This window comes from Electrona antarctica (genome assembly GCF_951216825.1).
Source record: "Electrona antarctica genome assembly, chromosome: 5".
Taxonomy (NCBI): Eukaryota; Metazoa; Chordata; class Actinopteri; order Myctophiformes; family Myctophidae; genus Electrona; species Electrona antarctica.
Genome location: NC_136810.1, coordinates 37,644,230 through 37,671,937, shown reverse-complemented (window position 1 = coordinate 37,671,937; position 27,708 = coordinate 37,644,230). Strand labels below are relative to the sequence as shown.

General features: G+C 44.0%; 1 protein-coding gene across 2 annotated transcripts; it reads left to right on the top strand.

Annotated features, from left to right (window-relative positions):
- On the top strand, window positions 1–27,414 carry fam107b (family with sequence similarity 107 member B). Of its 2 annotated transcripts, none has more exons than XM_079500783.1 (4): window positions 1–258; window positions 20,843–21,014; window positions 25,086–25,242; window positions 25,847–27,414. In XM_079500783.1, the coding sequence occupies exons 2-4, from the start codon at window positions 20,887–20,889 to the stop codon at window positions 25,964–25,966; spliced, it is 405 nt and encodes a 134-aa protein (XP_079356909.1). In that variant the 5' UTR covers window positions 1–258; window positions 20,843–20,886; the 3' UTR covers window positions 25,967–27,414. The 2 variants fall into 2 exon arrangements, with proteins under 2 accessions (XP_079356909.1, XP_079356908.1); XM_079500782.1 differs by lacking the exon at window positions 1–258 and adding an exon at window positions 18,942–19,117.
- The last annotated feature ends 294 nt before the right edge of the window (window positions 27,415–27,708 follow it).

The following is a 27,708-nucleotide window of genomic DNA, read 5'->3' as shown; positions in this document are numbered from 1 at the left end:
TTACATTTTCTATGGGTCCTGACTGAGAGTGTGTGTGTGTGCTAGTAGCTATTGAACACTTTCCAATCCGAGAGGGAGAATAGAAAAGCATTGGAGAGACGCAGACACACCTTATTATAATAGCCCAAGAAGTGATTCATTCGGGAGGGAGAAGAGCAGAAGACGCGCCGATGTGGCTCCAAACACTTCTTTGTCATTTTGAATATTATTAAAGAAAGAAGCCGAGTTGGAAAAAGTGTCGTCGGGATCGAGTTTGAGGTAGGTGTGCGTGTGTGTGTGTGTGTGTGTGTGCTTGTGTGTGTGTTAGTCCTATTATTGTTTCATGAGCGCACCAACAACAAAGCAGCACGTTCTGCTATTATCTGTCTGTCCCGTCGGCCCAGACAGTGCATGTGGGACAGTGGGACCCCCCCTAGTGCTAGCCCCTTTCGGGACCCTCGGTTATACCTTTTCTGTATTTTGGAAATACAGAAAAGGTATAACCGAGGGTTCCGAAAGGGGCTAGGGAGTAGGGACCCCCCCGATCTGACCGAAAGTAAGAAGAGAAACAACCGCACGAGACTGGCTGGCTGCAGAGAAAAAGAAACTCAACCTTCCGTTGTTTTCTTTTGTTGCTTGCTTGCAGCGCACGATTGACCGACGGGACAGACAAACTGAGATTGCTTGGTATAATTCATTAAACAGCATGTGCGGACACTATTGTGTTGTCTTGACCAGTTTTTTAAGGAGGAGAACAGATGTGCAACAGAACAGAATGATAGCTTCTGGCTTTGTTTTTTAATTGGGTCATTCCATTATGAGAGAATCGTTTAGATTAGAAAGGAGACTGGGTTCGTGTTAGTTCTGGTTTGAATTCATGGTGTATGTAAGAATAACAGCGCAGCCAGCCATGACAACATTAATGACCACTCCGATAAAACACATGGCTTTAGTCATCATCTCACTCTGACACACACTGCCTGCCTGTTACTGTACTGTCATCAGTGAAATGTCTCCCAAGTTAACTGTCACCCCTAGAGTGAGGGAGGAGGCCAGGAGGGGTGTGTTGTCGTTGATATAACAGGGATGTCAGCTCAGCTGTATACGGATAAAGTTTATACAGTGCTATTATGAAATAGTTTGCTTTGTTAAAACTCAAAAAGATTGGCAGGTAGTAGACTAAGATTTAGACTCTCGTCTCGTAGATGTTTTTTATCGATTCTGACAGAAAATGACAGAATCGATAAAATACATCTACGAGAGTCTAAATCTTAGGCTAGGCAGGTAGTTGCTGCCAATATTTAACTATATAGGCCTAGACTAGAGTCTATACATTTTATCACTAGTAGTATCACAAGTATGTGCTGTGTGTTTGTGTGTGTGTGCGCGTGTGTGTGTGTGTGTGTGTGTTGTGGGGGGGATTTGCTGGGTGAAGCGGGTAAATAGAATTGTACCCAGATCTAACTGACTATAAAGGCACCATGTCTGTCTGTGTGTACGGCTGTAAGACATGTAACTCTAGAACCGTTCGCCCCACCGACTTCAGATTCGACATGCCCGCTCCACACCCCCACAGGGAGTGCAGTGCCCGGCGTCGAGTTGGTCGGTCCCACGGTTGTCCAGAACCGCCAACAAAAGGCCGGGCTCTCGACAGGGCCCCTGCCCTGGGACCCTCCATGTGTGGGCCATGTGTGGGGCTTCAACTTCCATCGTTACCGACTCGGTGCTCTACAGCCGGGCACCGGTCTAGTCTCAATGATATGGGGTGTTCAAAGGAAAGAGAAAGTGACAAAGAATAATGCTATGAATGAGTAAGTTGCCCTGTCTCAGTATATAGAGCCAAATAGTGAGTATGAGTGTGTGTGTGGAGTGGAGAGGAGAGGAGAGGAGGGGAAAGGCCCCGCACATGTGTTAGTCATTTGGTGGAGAGTTTGCAAAACGATTTACATCTGTTTTCTGATCTTTGAACTCCCCTCCTCCTCTCCTTTTTCTCCTGCTCTCTGTCTCTCTTGCTGCCTCTCTACTTCCCGTAAAGAGCTGATACTGTCACACACAGACTGTGGGGTGGGGTGGGGTGGGGTTGGGGGAATGCATTATGGAACGTCCTGGCATGTTCCCTTCCTACATTGGACTCCAAGGAGGACAAATCATGACAATTAAAGTATGTGTGCTCCATACGGCTCCATTCTAGAATGGAATGTGCACATTGTGGAATGGAATGTCACACCAGTCAGTGGAATGTGTCCACTCTGTGTCCCACTGACTCCCTATCTAAATGTTTTCTGTCCACGTAATAAAGTAGCGTATCACATCACAGTAGTGGCCATTAATGTTTACTCCTAAAGTTGAGCCGAGGTTTTTAGGCCATGTGTGTGTGTGTGTGTGTGTGTGTGTGTGTGTGTGGGGGGGGTTATACAGACAGCCACAGGAGTTGGTGGTCTTTATCCATCAGCGGTGTTGCTCTGTCTGTGCCTACAGACTTCATTAGTCAGCAGAATGCACCGAGCCCAAGCCTAGATCAAGCCCATGCTGCACTATTACTGTGTGTGCGTGTGTGCGTGCATGCGTCACTTCTCAAATCATAGGTAGGCTAGTAAGAGACTACAGTTGCCTTGTTGCATCCGCCTGTAAACATTTCTCCGCTAATTGCTGTGTATGAGTAGTGAGTACATTTAGTAAGTTTGAGTTTCTTTCATGTGTACTGCAGCAGCAGCTTGCTGACATCTTGGTTCGTACTTCAGTATCTTAAGATGTTTAGTGGCACGCACACACAATTTACAATTTTACAATTTAGGCATTTAGCAGACGCTCTTAATCCAGAGCGACTTACATTAAGCAAGAACAAAAAGCATGGCAATACATCACATACAGTACATAAAAAGTAGTTATCATGAAACATGCCTAAGCTAAGAACGTAACAGTGGAATATCTATATAATGAAACTATACATATAAACTATACTATTCATTTATACTATAAAGTGTTATGACTACATAAAATGCAATTTTAGTGCTGTCTACGTAACATGCTATAAGTCTGTATTGTATAAAATGCTATCTAAGTCTACATAAAGTGCTATCTAAGGGGCTGGGGCAAGTGCTACGAGCCATGATGGAGTCTGAAAGGTGGGTTTTCAGACTACGGCGGAAGATTGGGAGTGAGGCTGCAGTTCTGATTGTGATGGGAAGTGCATTCCATAGTTTTGGAGCCAGAAGGGAGAAGAGTTTGGGACGTGTGGAGTGTTGTCCCGGCGTTTTTATTGAAGGTACTTCCAGCTTCCCTGCGTTGGCTGATCTGAGTGCTGATCTGAGGTTTGATCATACTTGCAAGATATGGTGGGGGCCATACCTTTGGTTGCTTTGAATGCCAGCATCAGAGTTTTGTATTCTGTGCGAGCAGCGACCGGGAGCCAATGGAGGGAGCGGAGAAGGGGGGAGACGTGTGAGAATTTTGGCTGGTTGAAGACCAAGTGAGCTGCGGCATTTTGGATCAGTTGGAGAGGCTTAAGTGCACACACACGAACACACACACACACACACACACACACACACACACACTTCCCTGTTCAGTTCTGCAACAAAGAGTTTTTTTTCTTTCTGTTTAACTGACTGTAGTAGTATTAGTGGACATTGATTTTCGATCCACCTGCTTGCACACTTCCTTGGCTTATTCTGTAGAACATGTTTGGCCTTTCTTCATCACTTGGACTTTCATTTTGGGCGGGTATAAAGATGTTTACTTTTTTTAAATGATTAGTTGAATGCCCTTTCTTCTTTTTTAAATATAATATATTTTACCATTTGTCCACTCACTGACAATTAGAGCACAGCCAATACCATATTTCTGGGAGCGATGCCAATCCTGATTTTGGAAAGTCCTAGACAACCAATTATGAACATCATTTTGAATATATATTTAAAAAATAAACAAAATATCTACAAGCTCACAATGCATCAAGATGTGAGCTTGTAGATCTGTTAGATTAGGGAAAAAACTGTCGACCTGAATGTCATGCCCAAAATGAGGACAGTGGTAAAAAATCGGGACATATCGGCTCATCGGTTGCATAATTGGCGAATCTGGCGACACGGATGTATTAAAAAGTCAAATAACCGATTATCAGGCAAACTGATACATCGATTGGACTCTACTAGTCCTGACAATAGGTTTCAATCTGGACTGAATAACCCAATGATGCAATGCACACAGCAGTGATGAAATCACAGACCTCCACCAACAGCAACAGCACAAAGGGCCTGTTTACACCACATTGTGGTTTTGTTGCCATGGTTTTTAGCTCATGATGTCACAGTTCAGGTATTGAATTTCTTGACAGCCAGCCAGCCAGGGGGTACGTACTGCCCCGCGGCATCAGGCGTACTGTACAATGTCAGTCAGACATGTCTGGATGTTACCTACCATACTTTCCTTTGTTTGAGCATGTTTAGGACTTGAGGCGCATGTGGTCCGTATACAAGACTTAGATCATAGAACAAAGAGTAATGCTGCATGCACACAGTAAACATACACGCATACCTACGCTACACGCACTAGTTTGTGTACACGCACACGCATACCTACGCTACACGCACTAGTTTGTGTACACACACACACACACAGACACACACAGAGACACACACGCACACACACACAGACACGCACAGCTACTCCAATGCATCCCATTGATTTTCTCTCTGTTCTGCAGGAGCTTCAATCACAATAAAGTACCATTACGGAGCCACACACTCTTATGTAGTCATAGAAGAGAATGGATCACGCACGCGTGTGCGCTTGCATACAGTAATTGCTGTCCTGTTTCGGGGCTTGTTAGGTTGAAATGTAGGGAAGAGTGGGAGTCTTGAGATCACATGAATTGGATTAAGCTCCTAGTATAAGTCTGAATCAAGACGTATGATGTACTTGTCTTATTAGAGGAGGAGAGGAGAGCATGCGGACGTGATCTTGTGGAAAGACAGAGCCACATCTTTGCTGCCTGAGGTCAGACGAAGTTGCAGAGTATACACTCGTAATGGCTTCGGAAAGTTTTATCGTGCCACGAAACCCTATGATTACCAGCTGTCCCGTAAGGTATTCATAGAATTGCATGTGTGTGTGCAATGGCGGCGCATGCACGATTGAGGGTGCACACATGTACAGTATATAGTATGTGTGTGCGCGTGCAAGCTTCTCAAGTGGCTCTGTCTGTATGCACACAAAGGATAGATTATTGAGAACAAAGACTCTCTGAGTCTGTTTCTGGGGCACCTGGTTACCTCGTTATCCACGTCTGTGCGTGTGAGTGTACGCGCTCTGTCAGTGTTCCCACGTGTCCGTCCGTCTTTAACAGGAGATCGCCTGGTTGCCCGAGGTAACAGTTGTTATTGGGGTTCCTTTTCTTATCTTTTTTTTCTGTACCAGCATGTAAACAAAGGAGACTCTCCCTAATCCTTCCCAATGTGCTCCTCTGCCAATGAGAGCGGGACTCCCAGCTGTGCTCAGCCAATGGATGAGTGGGGCTGGCTTTTCCCTGTCTTTATATAGGGGTCTCACACATCACAGCAGAACACAAAGCATTGTTCAACAGGAGGTTTCTTTTATGGCTAAAGGATTCTTCACATTCATAAAACCAAACTGTTTTTGTCTCCACCAGGCCGAAGGCATGGGGAGAGATTATGTTTTGCACCACGTACTTCCGTCCGTATTTCCGTCTGTCTGTGAAAAGCTAATGCCCGTTGACCCGGTCGCTGCCAAACTGTGCAGTGTGCACACACACTCCCAATTCCGAACCTCTGCCCCAAATTGCCTGTTTATAGGTCACTGCACTCCCTAGATGCCATGGAAAAACCTTTGCCATGCATTTTTTCCACATCTGCCTTTTTGATATGTGCAGTTATAGGTTATAGTTATATGTCCAGCTTTGTGGGTCTGTGTAAACACAATCATTGAAGACAAAAGTGTGTACACAAACATTGATGACGTATAATGTATGATGAATGATGACGTATGATAAGAGTGCCCCTCACTTCACACGGGTGTGAATTATTTTAAAATATTCTATGGTGGTTGGCTAAGATTGATATCTAAAGTTTGCAGGTGTGGCCCGTTTTGAACAAAATTCCTCAAATCATGAACTCGGTGCCCAATTGCTGTGAAACTTCCTCCACTACATTGAAGAACAATTAATGCCACCCTTTTAACATTATACATTATAGCGTCACCGGGAGGCACATTAAACAATAAATAAATACAAATAAATGTTTATATTACTCCTACACATTTTGTCCACGTATCACAAACGTTTTCTAGTTCTCTAAAGATTTCAATTATAATACACTAAATAATACTGTGTGTGGGTACAGGAATCCAAACAGAGAATGGACTCCAAATATGGAGTCTATGCAGACGTCAGAATGATGTCAAACAGTTCTTTGTCAGGCATGCCCAAATATGGAGTCTGGCCCGGGCAGAGGCCTTTTGTGGCCCGGCAGAGGCCTTTTGTGGCGGTTCTGGACAACCGTGGCTCCGACCAACTCGACACCGGGCACTGCACTCCCTGTGGGGGTGCGGAACACGTGTGTCGAGTTTGAAGTCTGTGGGGTGAACGGTTCTCGAGTTACGTGGATTCCACACGTATACTGTAGATGTACAGACGTACAGAGACTTGGTGCATTAATAGTTACTTATTAGATATAGTAGATCTATAACTTTGGATCTTGTTAAGATGTATTTGTCCTTGTGAGGGCATATGTGGCACTGCAGTCGTCGTCGTCCCCCCCCACTCACACGCCTGTCACACCACAACTGTTGCCCTCAGACCAACATACGGTATATAGGTGGACAATTGTCACTGCCAGTTGTATGGAGAGTATAGTTGGGCTATAGGACAGCCTTTGTATCTGACTGGCAGCTGTGACCTCAGACTGACACTGACACACACACACACACACACACACACACACACACACACACACACACACACACACACACACACACACACCAGTCCTTGGTCAGGCAGACCAGCATAAGCACTTTCATTCGTTTATTTATTTTATTTTTAAAGACGGGTGTACAGATTAGTATGTATCCAAATGACATCCATATGTCATGTGTATGTAAACACCTATGTTGACCATCGTGTGTGTGTGTCTGTGTGTGTGTGCTTTCCAGCTCAATAATGGGAGTTTGCCGGTTCATCACATTCCCGTGGGGTGACTCAACGTGGTGTCTGTGCCTGTCCCATTCATTGTGTAATCTGCCTCTGTGGCCCCCCGGGGCCCTTCTCGCAACATGCAGCGACAGGAGCCCTAGCGAAAGCTACAAAAAAATAACATTGTTCAATAATTAGTACAAAGTAACCGGCTGTAACCCAGGCATGTTTCAATGGTATACTTCCCACAGAGATTAATGCAAAAGGTTCACTGTCCATAGCATTGACACTCAAGCTAGCTTGATGTTCTATCTATACCACGGTATTTGTTTTCAAAAAATCACACCCGTGTGAACTGAGTGGTGTAAGGTCTTATATAGACTGATCAGCTGTGGTCTGATGTAATGTCTGACGTAATGAAATCACACCCGTGTGAACTGGGTGACCAACTGAGTGAACTGGGCAACCATGCTCATTTTTTGGTACGAACAGATAGACAGACAGACAGACAGACAGACACGTAAACTAACAAAGCCAGTCGTAGGAGTGGTTTACACCACTCAAAAAGTGCTGTTCTATATGAAGAAAAATCCTACATTTTAAGAAGGGGAAAAAAACACTCATTCACATTTTGTCTCTCGTTATATCTCTGTCTATTACACACATTACACATGTGCGCGACTGCGCGTACACACAAACGCACACATCTCAACTGTCCTTACAATTACATTTATTACTATTTAATCTATTGATTCAGCTCCAGTTCCTGTGTTTAGGGCTGGCTAATGAATACAGCTGCTGGGGGAGCCACTGTTGGCTGTCGGACTGCATTGTACTGCATTTCCATTTTGTTTCCCCCAATAAGGATGGGAATCGAGAATCAGACTTTTGAATCATTGACAAGCTTATCGATTCCTCAATGCTGCTGAGTGCTGACAGTTCTTTAATGCAAAACAGTGATGTTAAGACTTGTCTGTACATGCTGCTGAAACGGAAAATATAGCATTTTAACATGGTCAAAATGCAAACATGCTCACTATACCATTTTGACACTCTTCAATAAATGTTTCTGAGTGTCTGAGGAACCCAACTTAACTAATTTATTGCTGTTAGCATAAACCCCAGTTCCAGGGGCCACACTTTAACAGTCGGATCTTTGCCCGCCCCGCCACACACTCGCTACACACACACACTCTAGTATCATTGGAACAAGCACACACTGTTTACCTTTCTTCAGAAGCTTTTACATGGCGGGAGCGTCGCGGTACAAAGGCACAAATTAAATCCGAAATTTGGATGGCAGAAGATCCACCAAGGACAGCTCTACTGGAATCCGACTTATGGAGGTTTGAAAATCCTCCTTTCAACTGCTTTACACCGTGATTATATTTTCAATCCCATAGCTGGGAACGGTGGGGCGTTGCCATAGGAACCGGACCAATGTTAAACGCTGCGGTTGGACTCAACCATTATATAGACGGAGTATACGTTAGGGTACGTATATATACATTCCTGGGATATGACGCCACCTAGCGTCGGGGTACGTATATACGGACATGGGAAAGAAATAATTAAAGGGATATTTCACTTTCAAACAAGTAAGTTTAACGTCTACTTGGACATAAAAGAGCACCCCAGACAATTTTGAAGTTGCTTGATTCAATATCTTGATTCAGTAACTTTTAGTTACTCCACTGCGCCCTCTGCCGCTATTGCCAAGAGAAAACCTCAAGACAATATTTTTCCTTCCGGTGAAAAAAAAACTCTTTCTGGCCAAAAAGTTAATTTTATTTGTGTGGTGGGGGTCTCAGAGTGCCTCCACTAAGGAAAGTAATGACACCACCCGTCTTTGTATTGGTGAGTAGCGAAAACGTTCTTTTTATTTTCACTACAGAGGAGAGGCTGGTCAAGCCGAGAGTGGCATAGCCTTAATTCAAGGAGCAGCAAGGGCATTAGGGCTATGGACCAGAGCTACTTCTACCAATGATGTATATAAACATAACCATCACCAGCTAGAATACTGTCTCGACTCGACTCCAATTTACCTCATCAATATTGTCAAATTGATACAGAATTCCACAACAACACACAGTTACTTGCATAATGTCCTTTATTGTAGACCATACTTCACATCCATGTGCCTTCTGCGTTTTTAAAAGTGTTGCATAACCAGTGCTGACAACTTAGTTAGTTAGTTAGTTTCATTTATTGTCCACGTGTGGAAATTTGTCTTCGGTCTCAAACAACAGTGAAAACAAACAGCAACAACACTTACACAATTATCTTCATGGCAAAAATGCAGGTCAACAGTGGCAAATACATTGCTATGTTTTTATACTCTGGCAGCCTCCATGTATCTTGTTAAAATAATATGCAAAACAACTGTATACAGTATAGGGTCCCTGCTTCATCTCTATCAGCTAAGCCAGGGTCCTTGGCCTGAAATGTACTGTATCTTTAAAAGGACCAAGTTTGGCAAGTCCCACTCTCTAATAATATAATAATAATACATTTGATTTATATTGCACTTTTACAAACCTCAAAGTGCTACAATCTAAAAAGGAGTTAAAAAAAAAGAGAGGAGGGAAAAGAAAACCTAAGGGGTTAAAACCCGAATAGCTAACCAAATTCTTTGTTAAAAAGGAAAGTCTTTAGTCCTCTTAAAAGCTCTAGGCCACAAGTCTAATGTTGGTATAGTATGTTTTCTTGACAGAAAAGTGAAAACAGCGTCTAGTTTTTGTAGAGCTGGCCTGCTAAAGGGAAGCTCTCTTTCTTTTTGGGGGAACAACCTTGCCATTGATGGGATGTTGCGATACATTTGAAGGGGCAGTGCGGGAACTATTTTGGCGGCCGACTTTGTCATCCAGTCAGAGCAGCGTACTCCTCAAAACCAAAGTAATTAGAGCAAAGTGTTGTTCAACCAGCTGTGAAAGTTCTGTGGAGGAAAGCAGACAGTGGTTCAGCAGCACTGTCCACGGTTTCCCCCACCATTGCATTTGCCAAGGCTGTATTGGTCAGCACCAGAAACATATACCTCAATAAATCATGTGGTTTTAATTATGTACATGACACCAACTTGTCACAGGCCGTGGCCTATACCATCAGGAGAGCGTGCCATGCACTAAGGCTGTATGATCATTATCATATTGTTATTTACATAATATAATGAACATGCAAGATAACAACACAAAAGGGATAAAAAGTTATATGACCCCCCCCCCCCCCCCCCCCACACACACACACACACACACACACACACACACACACACACATGTAAAGATAAAATCCAGCCATTCACAAACAGCTCTCCTTGCTCGTAAGCGTTTAATAGCTTGTTTTCACGTTCAGCCCATTCAACCCCTCTTTACCTGTCACAGAGAAAACAAATATGCTATTCAACTCTGGCTTGGACGTGTGCATGAGAGACAATCACAATGGCTTCAGCTTAGGATAGGCGTTTAAAGTTTGTTTTGTACCATCAGTGATTTTCTTTTTTTGATCGCTGGAAAATCACACAAAAGTAAATGAACGGTAATGAACGGTTGAACATAAGTTTTTATAAAATAAATATTTTTGTGTTGCCCTTGCAGTGAAATGCCTGTCATATGTATCGTGGGGTACTGTTGCCGGACACACAATATACTTCTCAAATCCATTGTCTTCATTGTGTAAAACATTACAAGATAGGCTTGTTTTCTTTTCTTCCTCATACACCTTTTGTACACCTAGATAAAACGACGTAGACAGAAAGTGCACATCAACCATAAGAATGGGCCTGTACACTGCAAACCACACTGTACAGGAGCACAATTTAATTATGAAGAGAGATGCAGCAACGTTTTGCCTCCATACAGTCCACACTGCACAGCTAAAGCTAGAAAACATAATATATTGTGTTGTACGTACGTAGGCATGGTGTGGGTGTTATGAACCTTTAACACCCCACTTACAATTTCTCACAACCCAGGGTCTCCCTCGGTGACGACATTGTATGGAGAGTAGCTCTCAGGGGTCAGTGAGTGATGATGAGCCTCTCCAGGATTCAGCTGCTCTTTCCCCTCGCTCTCACATACAGCCAGAGTGTTCATTTGACTCAGAGTGTGTACAAATGGATCCTTTTTTACACTGTCGATAGTTAAATGAACACTCACAGATTTTTTACGGTGACTAGTACTGCTCAACCTTGCTCCGTTCCAGGCGCCCGTTCCCCTCTCCCAGGCAGGAAATAAGAAACAGACCACAACCCCCAAAACGCAAACCCCCAGCATATTCTCGCTGAACCGTTGCATTCCCTCTGTCTCTGTCTTTCTTTCTGTCTCTCCTGACCCAAATACTGTACAGTATACTCAACCCCATCTCACAGAAATTCGGCGAAATAGCGAACAGAATAGAGAACCCTAAAATCTGTACACATTACACGACTACTGTTTTGACTGCGACTTTCACTAATATGGAAGTGCTATTTCACCGTGGCTGGGTGGGCTCGGGTTTGACATTACTTACTATTCTCTTCTGTTCAGTCAGCTCTACCGAACTTCGCAACGCTCGACACGGCAACTCGCGGCTCGGTGGTGTCTCCCGTGGCTGAAGTTTGGTAGAGACGGCGCCCCTCCGTCATTGTCTATGGGGAGGATTTCAGTGTCATATGTACAGATTTGGGGGTGTTCTAGGGCATGTATGTACGGAATTGCAATTCCGTGCTATCTCTCTGTGTTTGGGTGTGACTGGGTAGCCCCCAAGAACGGGCATAACTTTATGCTAATTAGCCGGGCCGGTCCCAGTTAGGACCGGGCCTTAATTTCCAGGTATAATCTGTTCTAAATGTGTACGGGCAGTCGGTCGGGCAGACGGGCACACATACGTTTTGCATAGTGGATGTTTCTACCACAGTTCTTCTGGAATTCAGCGCTTGTCTTCTTGGTTTATATCCGGGGCAGGTACTGACAGGCTCATTGGGCCTAATAAGCCAGAGAGGCCGGGTCATTAAACCCTTTTTGACTCGTGGATGCAATTCAAACACAAATTCAGTGGGCGGATGTTTGTTGGGGGCAAAGCTTATGCAATGTGTCACAGTGGCGTAAACATACGTACGTACGTACGTACGTACACGTCTACATGATTTATGCGTCTTATGTGTAAATGAGCGGTGCGGACTCGACGTGGGACATGCGCTTGGCGTCACAAGCTGGCTCTCTCTCTCTCTCTCTCTCTCTCTCGCCCTTCATCCCTGGCCCCCATCCCCCAGCAGCTGTCAGTTTAAAGGCCATGTATCCTTGTGTTTTAATTAGGGCCTCTCCACTTTATGGCTAAATGACCGCTTCATTAACACGCAGAGTCGCAGACTAACCAAAAGCCCTGATTCTTCTTGTGTGTGTGTGAGACTGTGTGTGTGAGACTGTGTGTGTGTGAGACTGTGTGTGTGTGAGACTGTGTGTGTGTGAGACTGTGTGTGTGTCAGAGAGGGAGGGAAAGTGGGTGTGGGGCTTGCTTTAGGGGTATTGATGACGTAATTTCCCTGGAGGGGTGGGCCGCCCTCCCATCTGTGTGCATGAGAGACATGGGATCTGGCTGAATGAAAGGGAGAGTGAATGAGTGGACGAGAGAGGGAGGGTTTGAACAGGGAAGTGTATGCGGGCAAATTGACTTGCTAGAATATTTGCCATAATTTTCTCTTGATGGGAACAATCTTTTGCTAGGTTCATGTTTTATTATATCTCTGATGGTGTCGGGAAGAAACCAAAATGTCCAAAATGTTCATTTTTCAGGAAATGAAAAAGAGATTATTTTTTTAAAGAAATTAAGAAAACCTTATATTTTTGAGGGGCGCTAGCCCCCCGGCCTCTATATTCAGCTGTTAGTGTAGATTTCCGTCCTACACAAACATTAAATTCCCATTGACAATGTATGGATAATTTTACATTGTCTGAGCAAGGGCGTAGTGTCTATTTAAGTCATGATGATGTACGATGATAAGAGCGCCCCTCACTGATTTTTGAGTGGTGTAAACCACTCCTACGACTGGCTTTGTTAGTTTACGTGTCTGTCTGTCTGTTCGTAAAAAAATGAGCATGGTTGCTACGGTCACCCAGTTCACCCGGGTGTGATTTCATTACGTCAGACATTACGTCAGACCACAGCTGATCAGGCTATATAAGACCTTACACCACTCAGTTCACACGGGTGTGATTTAAAAAAACAAACAAAGCAATAGCCTATTGGCACATCAAAGTTGGTTTTGTGACTTGAGAGGGAGAGAGGTGGTGGAGTTAGATGCTTTAGCAGACAGTTTGAGGGTCCAATGGAGTTAAGAGGTTTTGTCCGAAGCGCTTTTTACCACTTTTCATTGGTTCAATGTTTTTTTTAACCAACAGAACACACAGACGTAAAGGGTGTTCAATAGCACTGATTTATGCACAAAAAACCTGCTCGAAAACCTCAAGAATGGAGTTGGGTGCTTTGTCACTGGTGTCTTCCCGACAGCAACGATATGTATTGGGCAGGGAATGTTCAATCAAACTCATCCCAAAAATGGATATTGAGTCTTAAGCTGAGGCACCTGCGTGTCAGTCAAGACGGCTGTGATCCTGGCTGGCTCACTAGTGACAGATTGGGAGTAGTCTGGTGACAGACATGTCGTTGGAGCCAATGATGGTTGACCGGTTATGACCAGCCCCCTGCAGCGCTGTGTGTGTGTGTGTGTGTGTGTGTGTGTGTGTGTGTGTGTGTGTGTGTGTGTGTGTGTGTGTGTGTGTGTGTGTGTGTGTGTGTGTGTGTGTGTGTGTGTGTGTGTGTGTGTGTGTGTGTGTGTGTGTGTGTGTGTGTGTGTGTGTGTGTGTGTGTGTGTGTGTCATAGAGGACATGGGGTCAGATGCTGGAGCAGGCCACCAGCTGTTCTCTACCTCCTCCTCCTCTCTTTCCATCTTTCGCGCTCTTTTCTTTATTTTCCAAAAAAGGGATGCTGAACAACTCGAACTGTAGTTGGCGATGTTTCGTAATCTTTCGTCTGATCTGGCCCATTCCTCAGCCTTTCTCACTCTACTCACTCTTCTTTCAGTGCAGATCTTTATCATTCTTCTCTTGTCTACCTCTCTAGTCTTGTCCCCTTCTGTGTGTGTGTGTGTGTGTGTGTGTGTGTGTGTGTGTGTGTGTGTGTGTGTGTGTGTGTGTGTGTGTGTGTGTGTGTGTGTGTGTGTGTGTGTGTGTGTGTGTGTGTGTGTGTGTGTGTGTGTGTGTGTGTGTGTGTGTGTGTGTGTGTGTGTGTGTGTGTGTGTGTGTGTGTGTGTGTGTGTGGTCTACTGCTACTTTTCATTTGATCAGACCCCTACTTTCCTGGAAAGTACCTGCAAATTAGGTGCCTTTTGGACGGTTCAGCAATTGAATTCTTGAAAACATGCAACGGAAATGAGAGAGTCATAGTGTCAATAAGTTGGTATTAAGCTACAGTATTTCCTGTTTTGAGTGTTATTTCCGTTGATGAAGTGTGATGATGATCTATGGTGACAGTGGAAAAATGATAGTGGAGAGGAAATGATAAGGGTGTGTTTTGTGCATGTCAGATGTTCTTCTGACTTTGTGCAATTGGTGTCACAGTGAAGCGCTGGTTTTGAAATCACTTAAAGCAAGTGTATTAATAAGTGCGTGCGTGCGTGCGTGCGCAGCCTATTATTTTACGTCACACTGTAGCTGGACAGAGCAAGTATTGCTGACGCAACAATGCAGTGTAGTGTGGGTACCGAGCCCTGCCAAGGCCATAATTCAATTAGCTCTAATGCAACCTACAACGAGGATATGCTCTCTCTCTCTTTCTCTCTGACACACCCTCTCTGCCACAAACAAGTGTTTGATCAGTAACCACACACACACGTCCTATCACATGCCGTCCACTATGCCATAAAAACAGTTAAACACACATACGTCCGCATATACATAGATGGGTGAATGACGGCATGCTAGATTTCATGCAATATGTGCCATAGGCAATATTAAAACATAGGACTTATACATTTATACATTTTAGAGCTAGTTCTGTTGCTATAGGGAAGAGAGGTTACCCAGGAAAACACAAGGTTTAAATGAAAGGTACAAAGAAGACCCTTTCAATAACTTGTACAAAATTGCCATTGACATGTTGACATTGGTCTGGTCGTCCACTGATTTGTAATAGATGGTCTGTTTTCCTCCAGTGCCATGTGTGACAGTTTGCTTATTTTCTCGGACGTTTGGTTAGTCCCATGACCATAAAACTAGCTGTCTAAGTGTATGACACCCAACAGGATGTGAGCTCCAGCTCCTCCTGGTCACATAAAGGTCAGATGGATCCTGAGAACGACAGTGAGAATGGCGTACACAGAGGATCCTCCTATCCTATCCTAACCCAATCCAAGCCATCCACGAGATATCTCGAGGAAAGCTATTATTACCATCTGGGCCATCCACAAGAAACGCGAGATTTGATTACAAAATATAAAAAATATATTATTGGTGCCTTTTTTTTGCTTCAGTTGCTAGCCTCCACAGGCCTCCCATTACATCACCATTACATCACCTAATCATAGCAACATGAGTTAGACTTTAATATATTAGCGTCCCTCACTTCACACGGGTGTGATTTTTGTTTTGCTCAAAATGAGATGAAGTACCATGTTTGGGACCTTATAAAACATGAATCTGAGCGTGTGCTAAGACAATTAATTGTCCGCAAGTTAGTACACAGCCTAGAGAGTGGGGCTAGACTACAGATTTGGAGGGCTATCACTTCTGGGTCGGGCGGATGTGGCTCTTCTTCTTTGCTTATGTCGTACATTTCACTGGCACTAGCCTCACGATCCCGCCTATGGTAACAGCATGGAATCGGCTCATCGTACGCTTATGTTGTACACTGAAATAAACATGGGCTTGCAACACGATCCGTGAAGCGATGTGAGCTTATAGATCCAATATTATGCATTTAGCAGATGCTCTTAATCCAGAGCGACTTTGTAGTAAGCAAGAACAACACATGGTAATACATCAAATACATAATCATCAAGTATCATAAGCAAGCTAAGGCCCTAAAACGATATGAGTATACACTAGAATCCTATGTCTACATAATATGCTATCTAAGTTACATAAGCTTAGCCTTTGCCTACGCCTGTAAGGTCGTCGAGGCTAGTGCAAGTGCTACGGGCTAAAATAGAGTCTGAAGAGACTACGTTAGGCGTTAGGTGTATGTCCTTTGGATCACTTTTATCACCTCTCTCTCTCTAGGTCGTCCTCAGACGAGCCTTCCATCGTCGCTTCCAGTCATCCCGGTTCTCCATACATCCGGCCAGCTCATTGGTGCTTTGCGCTCCTGCATCTTTCTTGAGTACATCCACATATGTTAGTATGGGACGTCCTCGTGACCGGTGCCCATGTGTTGGTTCCCACAGCACCAGTTTGCTGGCTGGGAGCTCTTGGTGTCTTTGGCATTGTCCTGCGAGTTTCATTCTCCTGGCTGCTATTTTGTCGCTCACCCTGAATATTCCGGCATACAGATTCTCGTTGGTAACATGTGTACTCTTGCTGATGTTGAGCAGTGCACTACACGTAACAAGTCGTAATATTCTGGTGTAGCACCCGTCTAGAGCCTTCTGCAGAGTTGGCTTCAGGGTCCAGCATTCACTGCCATATAGGAGAACAGATTCTACCGTTGCGTAGAAGAAGCCGAGTTTGATTTGTCGGGGGAGGTTGGAGTTCCATACACTGGCTATGCCATTCAGGGCCCTCCATGCAAGTGCCTTCCTCACTTTTAGATCTTTCTCTGTTGAGTTGACCCATGAGCCCGAGTCTCTCTCCTGCCTTTTCACCTGGCTCTGCTTGCTTAACAGTGATGCTCAGCAGCTCAGACATTTAGAGAGAGTCCTCAATGCCGCGTCTGTTTCCCTGGAGGCTGGCGGAGTCCTCGCTCTTATGGATGCTCATTAAGTGTGCGTGTGTGCGTGCGGCGTGTGCACGTGTGCACTCCTGAGAGGGGTGTGTTTCCAAAACCAATAAACAAACCATTTTAATGGAGATTCCTGGAACAGCAGACAGTGTACACTCAAAGTGTACACTGTCCCAAACGCGGTGTTCCATAACACGCACGGAAGGAACAAACACAGACACACACACACACAGTGGTAAAGCACGATTTGCACCGTCACTGACTGTACAGATGGCTCTGCACAAAGACGTACACGTGCTAGAACAAAATACCTATGTTATTTCCTGTGAAGGCAAGATCTGCATCACACTGCATCTACAAACAGGAAGGTGTTTGGGTTTTGAATGACCAGTGACCAGTGTGTACTAATGTACTGTACACCCTCCCTCTTGACACACATTCGTCTGCACTGCTCCCAGCTGCGACAGAATAGGAAAACCAAATTATATGGGCGCGACTGAGCGATGAAAAGGCCGGATTTTTAACTGGGCTTCAATTTGAGGGTTGCAGCATGCAGGGGCTGTTTGAACTCCCTATGTCACTTCCCATCTCCCTCGGGGCATACAGGAAGTGGCAGCAGATGTGTTAAGCTAACGGACACTTTCACAACACCGTCAAGACTGTTATAGTTCCTCCACCCCCCGCCACTAGCACCAACACAGGACTCCTTTGATGTACCCAAAGCACCCAGCACGTGTGCTCTCTCTCTCTTACACATAACGCTCACACACAGACGCACGTGCACGTGCACACACACACACACACACACACACACACACACACACACACACAGACTCTAGCCAAAAGACACAGCCTCCTCTTTCTCCACATCACAAGCCGTGCCACTGACCTCCCCTCCTCTCGCTCTCTCACACTCACACATACTGTATCTACAAAACAGCATATGGCAATTTACCCAGTAGGCAATATCCTCGGTTCCTCCAGTAATTGCCTGCCATTAATTTTCTACAGTGGGTTCATATTATTATATAATGCAGCATTATAATACATTGGGAAATGTGATGATAATGTGCGTCTTTCAGTATATTCCGTGATTTCTTTTTTTGGGGACATTTTGTGCCACTGTTCTTTGTTCTATGTTATGTGCAGCCAAAACCCCATGTTTATCTGGTGGGGTCTTTGTTATGTAACTGGCATAGTTTGACTTCTGTGGTGTGTGTGAATGTCACCCTCTAGTGGCACCCAAGGACCATTACAGAGGTTTTGTGCTTTGTTTTTAATTGATCCATCGCAGGTCTCTGGGATTTTATTGTCTACTACACTACAACACGTGCAAAGACAAGTTTGTGACAATTAATTAATACATTATTAAACGGGAAGCGTGTGTGTGTGTGTGTGTGTGTGTGTGTGTGTGTGTGTGTGTGTGTGTGTGTGTGTGTGTGTGTGTGTGTGTGTGTGTGTGTGTGTGTGTGTGTGTGTGTGTGTGTGTGTGTGTGTGTGTGTGTGTGTGTGTGTGTGTGTGTGTGTGTACAGTTTGTGTATGTATGTATGTATGTGTGTGTGTGTATATATATATATATATATATATATATATATATATATATATATATATATATACACACACACACACACACACACACACACAACGTCAGCAAGGGCATGCGGTCGCAACGGGTTCCTAACGCCAAAACAAATGGTTTCAGATCTGAACCAAGTCTCCTGAGGAGGCACGTCTGAAGCCTGTCCTTGATACTATATATTGTGGAATCTGGAGAGAGGCACTGCACTTTAAGCCTAGGTGTTGCTCCAGAGTGGTGAATGCATAGGAAGGGGGAGAAGGGAGGGGCGTGTTATGTGAGTGGGCTGTGCTGTGGTCCATAATAAAGCTCGCTCAGGGCAGACTGTTCTCAAACCTCAGCAGGAGGCTGATGTGCAGGACTCATTCAAACTGCAGCTGGTGCACTTCAAAAGAAGCCGTTTTCTCACTCCGTTCACAAAATCATTCTCCTAAAATTGGACAAACGCGTGCGTACTAGCAGCAGAGATGGCGACTATGTTCAGATACCCCGTCTTTCATCTGCAGGGTGAGTTGAACAGAAGTTGCTATTGGCAAGTGTGCATCTCATCACTGTGGATTTGAGTGTACAAAAGACTTATGTATATATTTGTTTTTAAAGGCTGGACATTGACACAGATAAAAAAAGGCTTATTTAGATTTGGCTGTTTAAGGCGTTTAGATTGGAAGTGGAACCATGAGGTTATGTGCTCTTTGCAAGATGGTCTGCATTGTTCATCAGCAAAACATGTCTGGAGAACAGTGGTGAATGTACAATGTTGTGATGTGACAAGCGATTAGACGTGCTTACACAAATACAGTTTGGATTGTAAGGTACATGAATAGGCTAGACCGTTCGATCAAGTCCGATGCACAGGTAAATGCTTTTCTTTTTGAAGAACAATAGCCTATTTCTCTTGTAGTTGTGGCCGACCGTATCATAAAATGTAATAATTAAGTTGTGTTTGAAGTTGCAATAAAAGGTTGTATTGCATGTACTTTGTAGTTAATTTAAGACGTCAGACATTCACAGTTATTTATGGGCTTTATAATGTTTGCAGTGCTCAGGCATCTATATGCAACTAGGGAAAGTGCTGGCTTTGATACATTCTATTAAATGGAGGGACTGATGTGCTGATTTCATTTTTTGGCTGTAATATATGGATTTCACATCATCTGGCAGGAGTAGAGCTGGGCATATAGATATTATATTGATGTTGTGATATGAATGAGACTAGATATTGTCTGGAATTAATAATATCCTGAGATGTTGTCTTTCCGTGATTTTAATCACTTAAGCCCTATTTTATACTTTCACAAATGTTCTGAAATTGCTAATAGACAATCTACAAGCTCACTGGCTTTGTGAGCTTATAAATGAGCTTATAAATGTGGCACAAATCTTTGAATATAAATGCTTTCGTGGCAAGGGTTTTAACTCAAATATTTGCTTCTTGGGAGTCCCAGGAACAACATATATTCAGATGGGGGTCCGGTGGCCAAATACATATATTTGGGCTCCTTGACATGAAAATGGGTTTTCAGAAAACTGATTTAGAAGACATTTGTAGAATCGGGTCCTCAGGTTTTAATGGGTTAATTTTGTCCATATCGGCCAGCATTAGACAGGAGGATGAAATGTTCCCCTTGCGGTGTGGAACAATTACATAATTCCAACATTGATTACCTCATTGATATACAGCCGAGCAAAAGCATCTGAGCCCTGGCTAGTGGCTACATACCTAGCTGTAACTTTTTGACTTGTGCTTTCAGCGGAAATAACTGTCTGGGAAACATATGCCTTTGTATTTAAATCAGTTAAGCAGACAAAATGTCTGAGACTTAAACGGTGGGCGCCGGTGGCTTTTTCCTGGCAGACCCTCGAGTCTCCACAGTTGAAACTGTTTTATCAACCAAATATCTGTTACTGATTAAAGTAAAATTGTTATATCTATGCCTCGCTACTGACTTAAATTATTTGCACACACAAAAGATTACTTTACCGTGAGCAATTTCCCTTTACATAAACATGTTGGTGTGCACTTTTGTTTGGACAAATGCTATCTGTGGTGAACATTTGACTTTGCTACTTTACTTTAAAAGTTGAGTAAATTAAATTATGTTTTAAAATGACTTCACATAGGTGAAACTGAGACTGCTTTATGAGCTTACGTTTTTGTATACTTTTCACAACGGTGCATCCCTGAATCTTCTAACGACAGTGTTGTAATGAAACTCTCTCCTGTGCGTGCAGATCCGTGTGACCCTGGTCTATCTCTGTCACGGGGGGGGAGTGTCATGGCGGAGCCAGACTACCTGGAGGGAGACTGTGATGAACTTATCAAACCCAAGAAGCTGATCAACCCGGTCAAGACCTCCCGCAACCATCAGGACCTCCACCGAGAGTTACTCATGAACCAGAAGAGGTCAGAACTCGGGAACACCAGTGACTCTTTAGCCAAATTCCAATAACCCAAAATCTCGGCCACTCACACTCAATCACTCCAGCATGGCGGTGTTATGTTGTAATGGTCACATATTTCAGCAGGTCACCCATTTCACCATAACACTCCATGCTGGAGTGACCGAGTGTGAGTGAGTGAGTGGCCGAGAGTATTGGAGTTTGGCTCATGCCTCTCATTGTCTCTCTCTCTCTCTCTCTCTCTCTCTCTCTCTCTCTCTCGATTTACAAGGTTTTATAGCTAATACTACTGGTTCAGGTAACCGAAAGGCCCAAAAACACGCTCGCCCCCCTTCTTTTTTTGTACGGCGACCACACGCTGGTTCTTGTATTCTTGTACTTTACTTTTAGGATCTTGTGGTGACTGTTTTGGGGGCGACCGTTTTGGTATTCCTGGTTCATTCTAGTAGTCTAATCCAGTGGTTTTCAACCAGTGGTCCTTGGGGAGGTTCCAGGTGGTCCCCAGCTAAATGATGGAGAGTTGGTAACCAAATGGACCCTTATAGATCTCTAACTCTTGAGAGTTCTCAAAAGTTAAATTATTGTTAAACATCTGCATTAGGGTACTTAAGTCTACACAATTGGAGAATGTAGAAGGATTGTTATTTTGATCAACGTTTTGCCTGTTATCTCTCCTAATGGTACCAACATCAATACAGCATGGAATTGTGGACAAAATCTTGATAACAAAATATCCTTTAGTTTGGGGTCTGAGAGGCTAAATGTCATCAAATGGTCCGTGGCTCAAATGTTGAATAAATAATGGTCCTTGATAAAAATAAAGAAAAAGGGTTTAAAACCACTGGTCTAGTCTAATGTATGATTTTAGACTACCGTCTATCGTTGTTTCTGGACATGCTGTTATCTAGCCTGTTGACGTTGGTCCCTCCAACCCCAAGGGGGGATGCATCACCGTTATGTAAAGCTCTGCAATGAAACTTTAATAAGAGGTATTATATAAAACCTTCAGTATATTACTGCGTCACAAACCGCTTAAAGACATTTAGATCCAAACCCAAGTCTGGAATGCACAATATTAAAAGTGTGTGTGTGTGTGTGTGTGTGTGTGTGTGTGTGTGTGTGTGTGTGTGTGTGTGTGTGTGTGTGTGTGTGTGTGTGTGTGTGTGTGTGTGTGTGTGTGTGTGTGTGTGTGTGTGTGTGTGTGTGTGTGTGTGTGTGTGTGTGTGTGTGTGTGTGTGTGTGTGTGTGTGTGTGTGTGTGTGTGTGTGTGTGCCTGTGTGTTTTCTTATGGACATTTGCCTGCGGCTCTGTAGTCTGAGCTATAAATAACATTCATAAATTCACAGTCTTGCGCATGTTTGCACGCACGCACATATCAGCTGTTACATCACAGACGGGAAGCTTCAGCCTTACACAGGTCAGAGACGGAGGTGCATTATGATGAAAAAGAGAAACCACAACAATATGCTCAGTGCAGAGGCGAAGCAGAGGGAGTACACGCTGTACTGTATTTTAGCCGAAGCAGAGAAGAGGAATGCCCTTCATTGATGTTGTGTTCGCGTTGTCCCAAAGAGATGCAGCAATGTCATTGAACTGCACAATGGGGTGGGGTGCTATGGGCTGGGTCCCAGTAGGGCACTGGTGGATCGCAGACACATTTTCATGGGTCCCTTTATTCTTTATTTCCGACATTTTGTTTTTAATTATTATTTCTTAAAAACGTTTTCAATAAAAAATTCCCAAAAAAAAGCTAGAATTTTCATGAATTAAAATCAACATTTTATGATTTATTTTCCCAGTAATTTTATGAATAACTAAACAAAGAAAATGAAAGAAATTCCATTAATTAGAAAACATATTTCAGAAGTAGTGAAAATAGCCGATCTACAAGCTCATGTGAACTTGTAGATCTGCTATTTTCACTAGTTTAGGTCCCGGGCAAACGTCTAATCTCTCTTTTGGGTCACAGGCTAAAATAATTGGGAACCAGTGCAGTAGGGGGCCTATAGATCGGCCCCTAGTGGGTTTAATAGGGGTAAATGTTGTTATGACTGGGCTCTCTGCGCTGTAATGCAACACAATGGATGCTTCGCCTCATGGTGGATTAGTCACGGCGATATATGAGAGAGAGATGGGGGGGTGGGGGGGCTGGGGTTGGGGGGCGGCTGGATGGATGGATGGGGAGGGGGAAAAAACTAAGTTATGTAAGCAGGATTACAAAACCATCTCCAGCTGTGGGTCGGTCTGTGTCCGTCTCTCCCTCCCCCTTAGTTACCTACGATGTTATGACCCCTCCTATGCATATACACGATGTTATGACCCCTCCTATGCATATACACCACGCACGAGTCGAGCACACTCAAATACACACAGAGCAGCAGACTGACACACACATCAAAGTACACATTCCATTCCACATAAACACACAGGAAAAGCATGACATCAGTTTTACAAGTCCGGGGTAGTAGGCACTTATGAAAGTCCTCGGACTATATATATATACACATTAGGTATTAGGTAACTTCCTAGAGTGCCAGAGGGTCTCCTGAGTGGGCGGGGTCAGGGGTCTAATGCTTATGTAACATGCCAGAGAGAAGCAGAGCAGCATCTCTTCTTGTCACAGTGGAGGATGTTATTGCCATGAGAGAGTAACCTTGACCTCCTCCCTCAGACTTAATCACATTAATTACCCTGCCGAGGCACCGGCTGAGTGTTTTCGTAGGACCCCTCCCTCCATGTCACTGAAAACCAGGACATGTTTAACTACAGCAGGGACCACCCTGGTGGAAAATGAACTCCCACCTATTTGTTATTAGAACAATGAGGAGGGTTATGTAACCGTTGGCATTTTTTGAGCGGTGCCAAACCGCTACCAATGACTGGCCGTGTGTGTATGTCTGTATGTCTGAGTACAAACGGCTGCAAGCCAGCCAGCTGTGTTGTTGAGCAGCGTGCACCGCTCAGTTCACACGGGTGTGATATTTTATTTTTGAGTGGTGTAAACCACTCCTACGACTGGCTTTGTTAGTTTACGTGTCTGTCTGTCTGTCCGTGCTCAAAAAATGAGCACGGTTGCTATGGTCACCCAGTTCACACGGGTGTGATTTCATTATGTCAGACATTACGTAATGTCAGACCACAGCTGATCAGTCTATATAAGACCTTACACCACTCAGTTCACACAGGTGTGATTTTTTTTATTAACGTCTTAAACCAAGGCGCTGTTGTGCTGAGCTCAAACTAGCTGCAGTATGTTTCCGTCTACTTGCATTCTCAGTCCATGAGTCTTGTCATGATGACAGTAAATCAATACACCTAGTTTTCTTTGAATGAGTTGAGTAATCGGTTTCATGCTGCTCTGTGTGTAGAGTAGACCTTAAGGACACTGGGTCATATGGCCTAGGGTTCTTCATATGTGTGCGCGTTACTGTTCCTCCCTAATCTGAGACTTTGATATTTGTTTCCATTGTCTTTTGAAGCTGGACGCATGTCTCTTTCTCTCGCTTCAACCTTCTTCTCCCACATATAAGCATCTTTTTCTGCTTTCTGTCTCTTCTCCATTACTCTATGGGCTAATCCTCAGCACCAGCCCCACCTCCTTCGTTATGACATTTTCAGCTCATCTAAGAAATCCCCGTACTGTACAGAAAGGACCCTGCCCTCCTTAGTTCAGTTTCACTACAAAAAAAAGAATCCTCTCTATGTCGCGATGCATTTCTAAACCATGGCAGTGCCCATGTAACAGATGTTATTTGTGGCTAAATGAGATTTAATGATGTGGATATGGTCTTATCCCTACAAATGTTTACAGAAGAAAAATACATGATCCTTGCATCATCACATAAAACCTACTAGTGCCTATACCACAGATTAGACGGACAAATCTGGACTAATCTGGGATGTGAAAAGTCAACATTAAACTATGATTGACGTTTTCATTCGGAACCGTGCTTTCAGATCTCCATGTCAGAGTAGAATCAGGGCATGCCTCTTGTGTGTTTTTTATTTATTTATTTAGTTTACTTAAGTTGTTGTATAAGTAACGTGCTCTCTCGCTGTTCGTTTTTTCTCCCAGGGGTCTGGCTGCCCAGAACAAGCCAGAGCTTCAGAAGGTTCTGGAGAAGAGGAAGAGGGAGCAGATTCTCAAGGCCCAGAAAGAGGAGCATGAGGCCCACAAGAAGAGGAGCGACCTGGAGGTCGAGCTCATGAAGCGACAACAGAAACTAGAGCAGGTGAATGTGATTCAGGAAACTGTTCATTACAACAAAATGCACTGGAATTTGACTTTGTTACACTGCAACACAGAACAACACATTCAGGTGCTTATATCTAAACAAAACATAAAGAATGAGCAAATTAGGAGCAATGTTCATCTGCACAAAGAGAGAGCATTCCTATGTAGGCCGGTCAGTTGAACATACATAAACACAAACATCTGCCTGTGAATTAACCCAGTGGTTTTCAACCCTTTTCATGTCAAGGCCCATTATTTATTCGGCACTTGAGCCACTGACCAACATTTGTGACCAGATTTGACTGAGAGCCTGCCATCGTGCAAATTCCAGCTTTTCACGAGTTCATGAGTTAATAGCACAGGCAGACTCTTCACATACTAGAGCATGTCAAATGTAAAATAAAACCAAATGGACCCGTACAGGTCCATTTGGTTTCATTTCACGCTCTCAAGAGTTAAAGATCTATATTCTAAGGGTCCATTTGGTTACAAATTCTCCATTTAGCTGGGGGACCACCTGGAACCTCCTCAAGGACCACTGGTGGTCCCCGGACCACTGTTTGAAAACAACTGAATTTCCCTCATGTCCGTGTTCTTCCTAGTTGGAGCTGGAGCAACAGAAGAACGAGGAGGAGCAGGAGAACACCCCCGAGTTCATCAAGATGAAGAGCAACCTGCGGAGGACAAAGCAGGAGGCGGGCGGTGAGGAGCGAACCACCTAGAGACCCCAGGGGGTGTTGTTTGGGTCCAGCTGCGTGTGAGAGTAGTGTTCGTGGACACGGAGGCGCCAGGAGCTGCATGTGTACGAGAGTGTGTGTGCGTGTGTGTGTGTGAGTGAGTGAGATGGAATTCCTGGTTCTTTTTCCCCCCTGGCCCGACTTTTCTTCCCACAAGCGAGGGTTGAAACTTTACAGACTAAAGACCCCCACCCACCCCCCTTCCGCCCTACCTACCTTGGACCACCAGCACTCCTCCCCCCACCTACCCCTTCTTGCACCTAATTCCATTGCCACACGGCGCCTCTAGCCCCAGAGGCATAAACACGGACACCTTTATGTTGGTACATTGCTGCCGTGACGACGGCGAAAACAGGCTTCCGCTGAGGTGCGACAGAGATGCAAGCAAACACAAACAATGGACTGAGTTTCCTCTCTTCGCTCCACTCTCTCTCTCTCTCTCCCTCTCCACAGAAGGCGGTCATTTTCTGTTTGTAGTTGTTGATGTTGTTTATGTCGTTGTTGTTTTCTTCATCTTCATAATCGAGGAAGGAAAAGTGGACACTGGATGGACTCTCAAAGCTGTGTATTGTAAAAGCCAAATTACTGTGCTTTGTTTTGTTTTTGTTATTTATGTTCATAGGTTTTAGCCCAGATATAGGGAGAACACGTTTGGTTGTTCCAGCTTGTTTTATGCTTAGTTTGTGAAGCCAGGACAAAGGGGGAGGGGTGGGGTGGAATGGGGTGTAGTGTATTCCACACTTAAGGGTCTTTTGTATTATTATTTTTTAAATTCCAAACATGCCATTTCCTCTGAAAGTTTGAGCAATATTAGAATTCCAAGGCGTGTTCTTTTCTTTATATATTCTGTTTGTTTTTTAAACAAATAAAAGTGTTACTAAATAAATAATTTATTTTTTTTTCCTTCGGATCTGTGAGAGTATAGTTTCAGTTTTTCTATCAGTTTTGGTGTCCTTTTAATGAACAAAAGATTTGATAGATGTCAAAAAGCATTCTTGAAAGTGTGTACAGTACTATGATAAAAAAAAAAAGGTATCATTGTGGGGCCCTTGAAATGTCACACGTACCCAAACCGTGCTGATAAACTTCCTTAATCTGCGTGACTCCACTATGGTTATCATTGTTTTGTAATGGCGCCAGGACATACAGGACTGGAACAGTAATTCAGTGGTTGATGAATGCCCGTTGCGGACTGCAAAACAATCAGTATGTTGAGCTATCACAACTTTAAGAACGAACTCTAATCATATTGTTCTTGATATCCAAGTGGAGTTTAAGATCACATGAATGAATGTGATGGGCCTAATGTTCTAGTCTGTATGTTTACAAGCACTGATCTATCGTTATTCTCATGGGAACAAGTATATTCTTTTTGTCCCTCTCCCCTTCAACCTTTTATTTGAAATAAATATTTTAACATGTTCTATTCATTATTTCTGTCTTATGTTCATTACCCTGTAAACATTATTCTCACCATAGAGCTATGCTATATCTAGAGAACGGATTGAGGAGCGATAGCCACGCCCCCCGCTATTCACTTCAATGGAAGTTGCTCAGTGACGTTTTGAAGCCACGACGAAGTCTTCCGGGTAGTACCCCTCGAGCGTTGATATGATTGGTTTGGCTCCTATCGTAGTACCCCTCGAGCGTTGATACGATTGGTTGGCTCCTATCATAGTACCCCTCGACCGTTTATATGATTGGTTTGGCTCCTATCGTAGTACCCC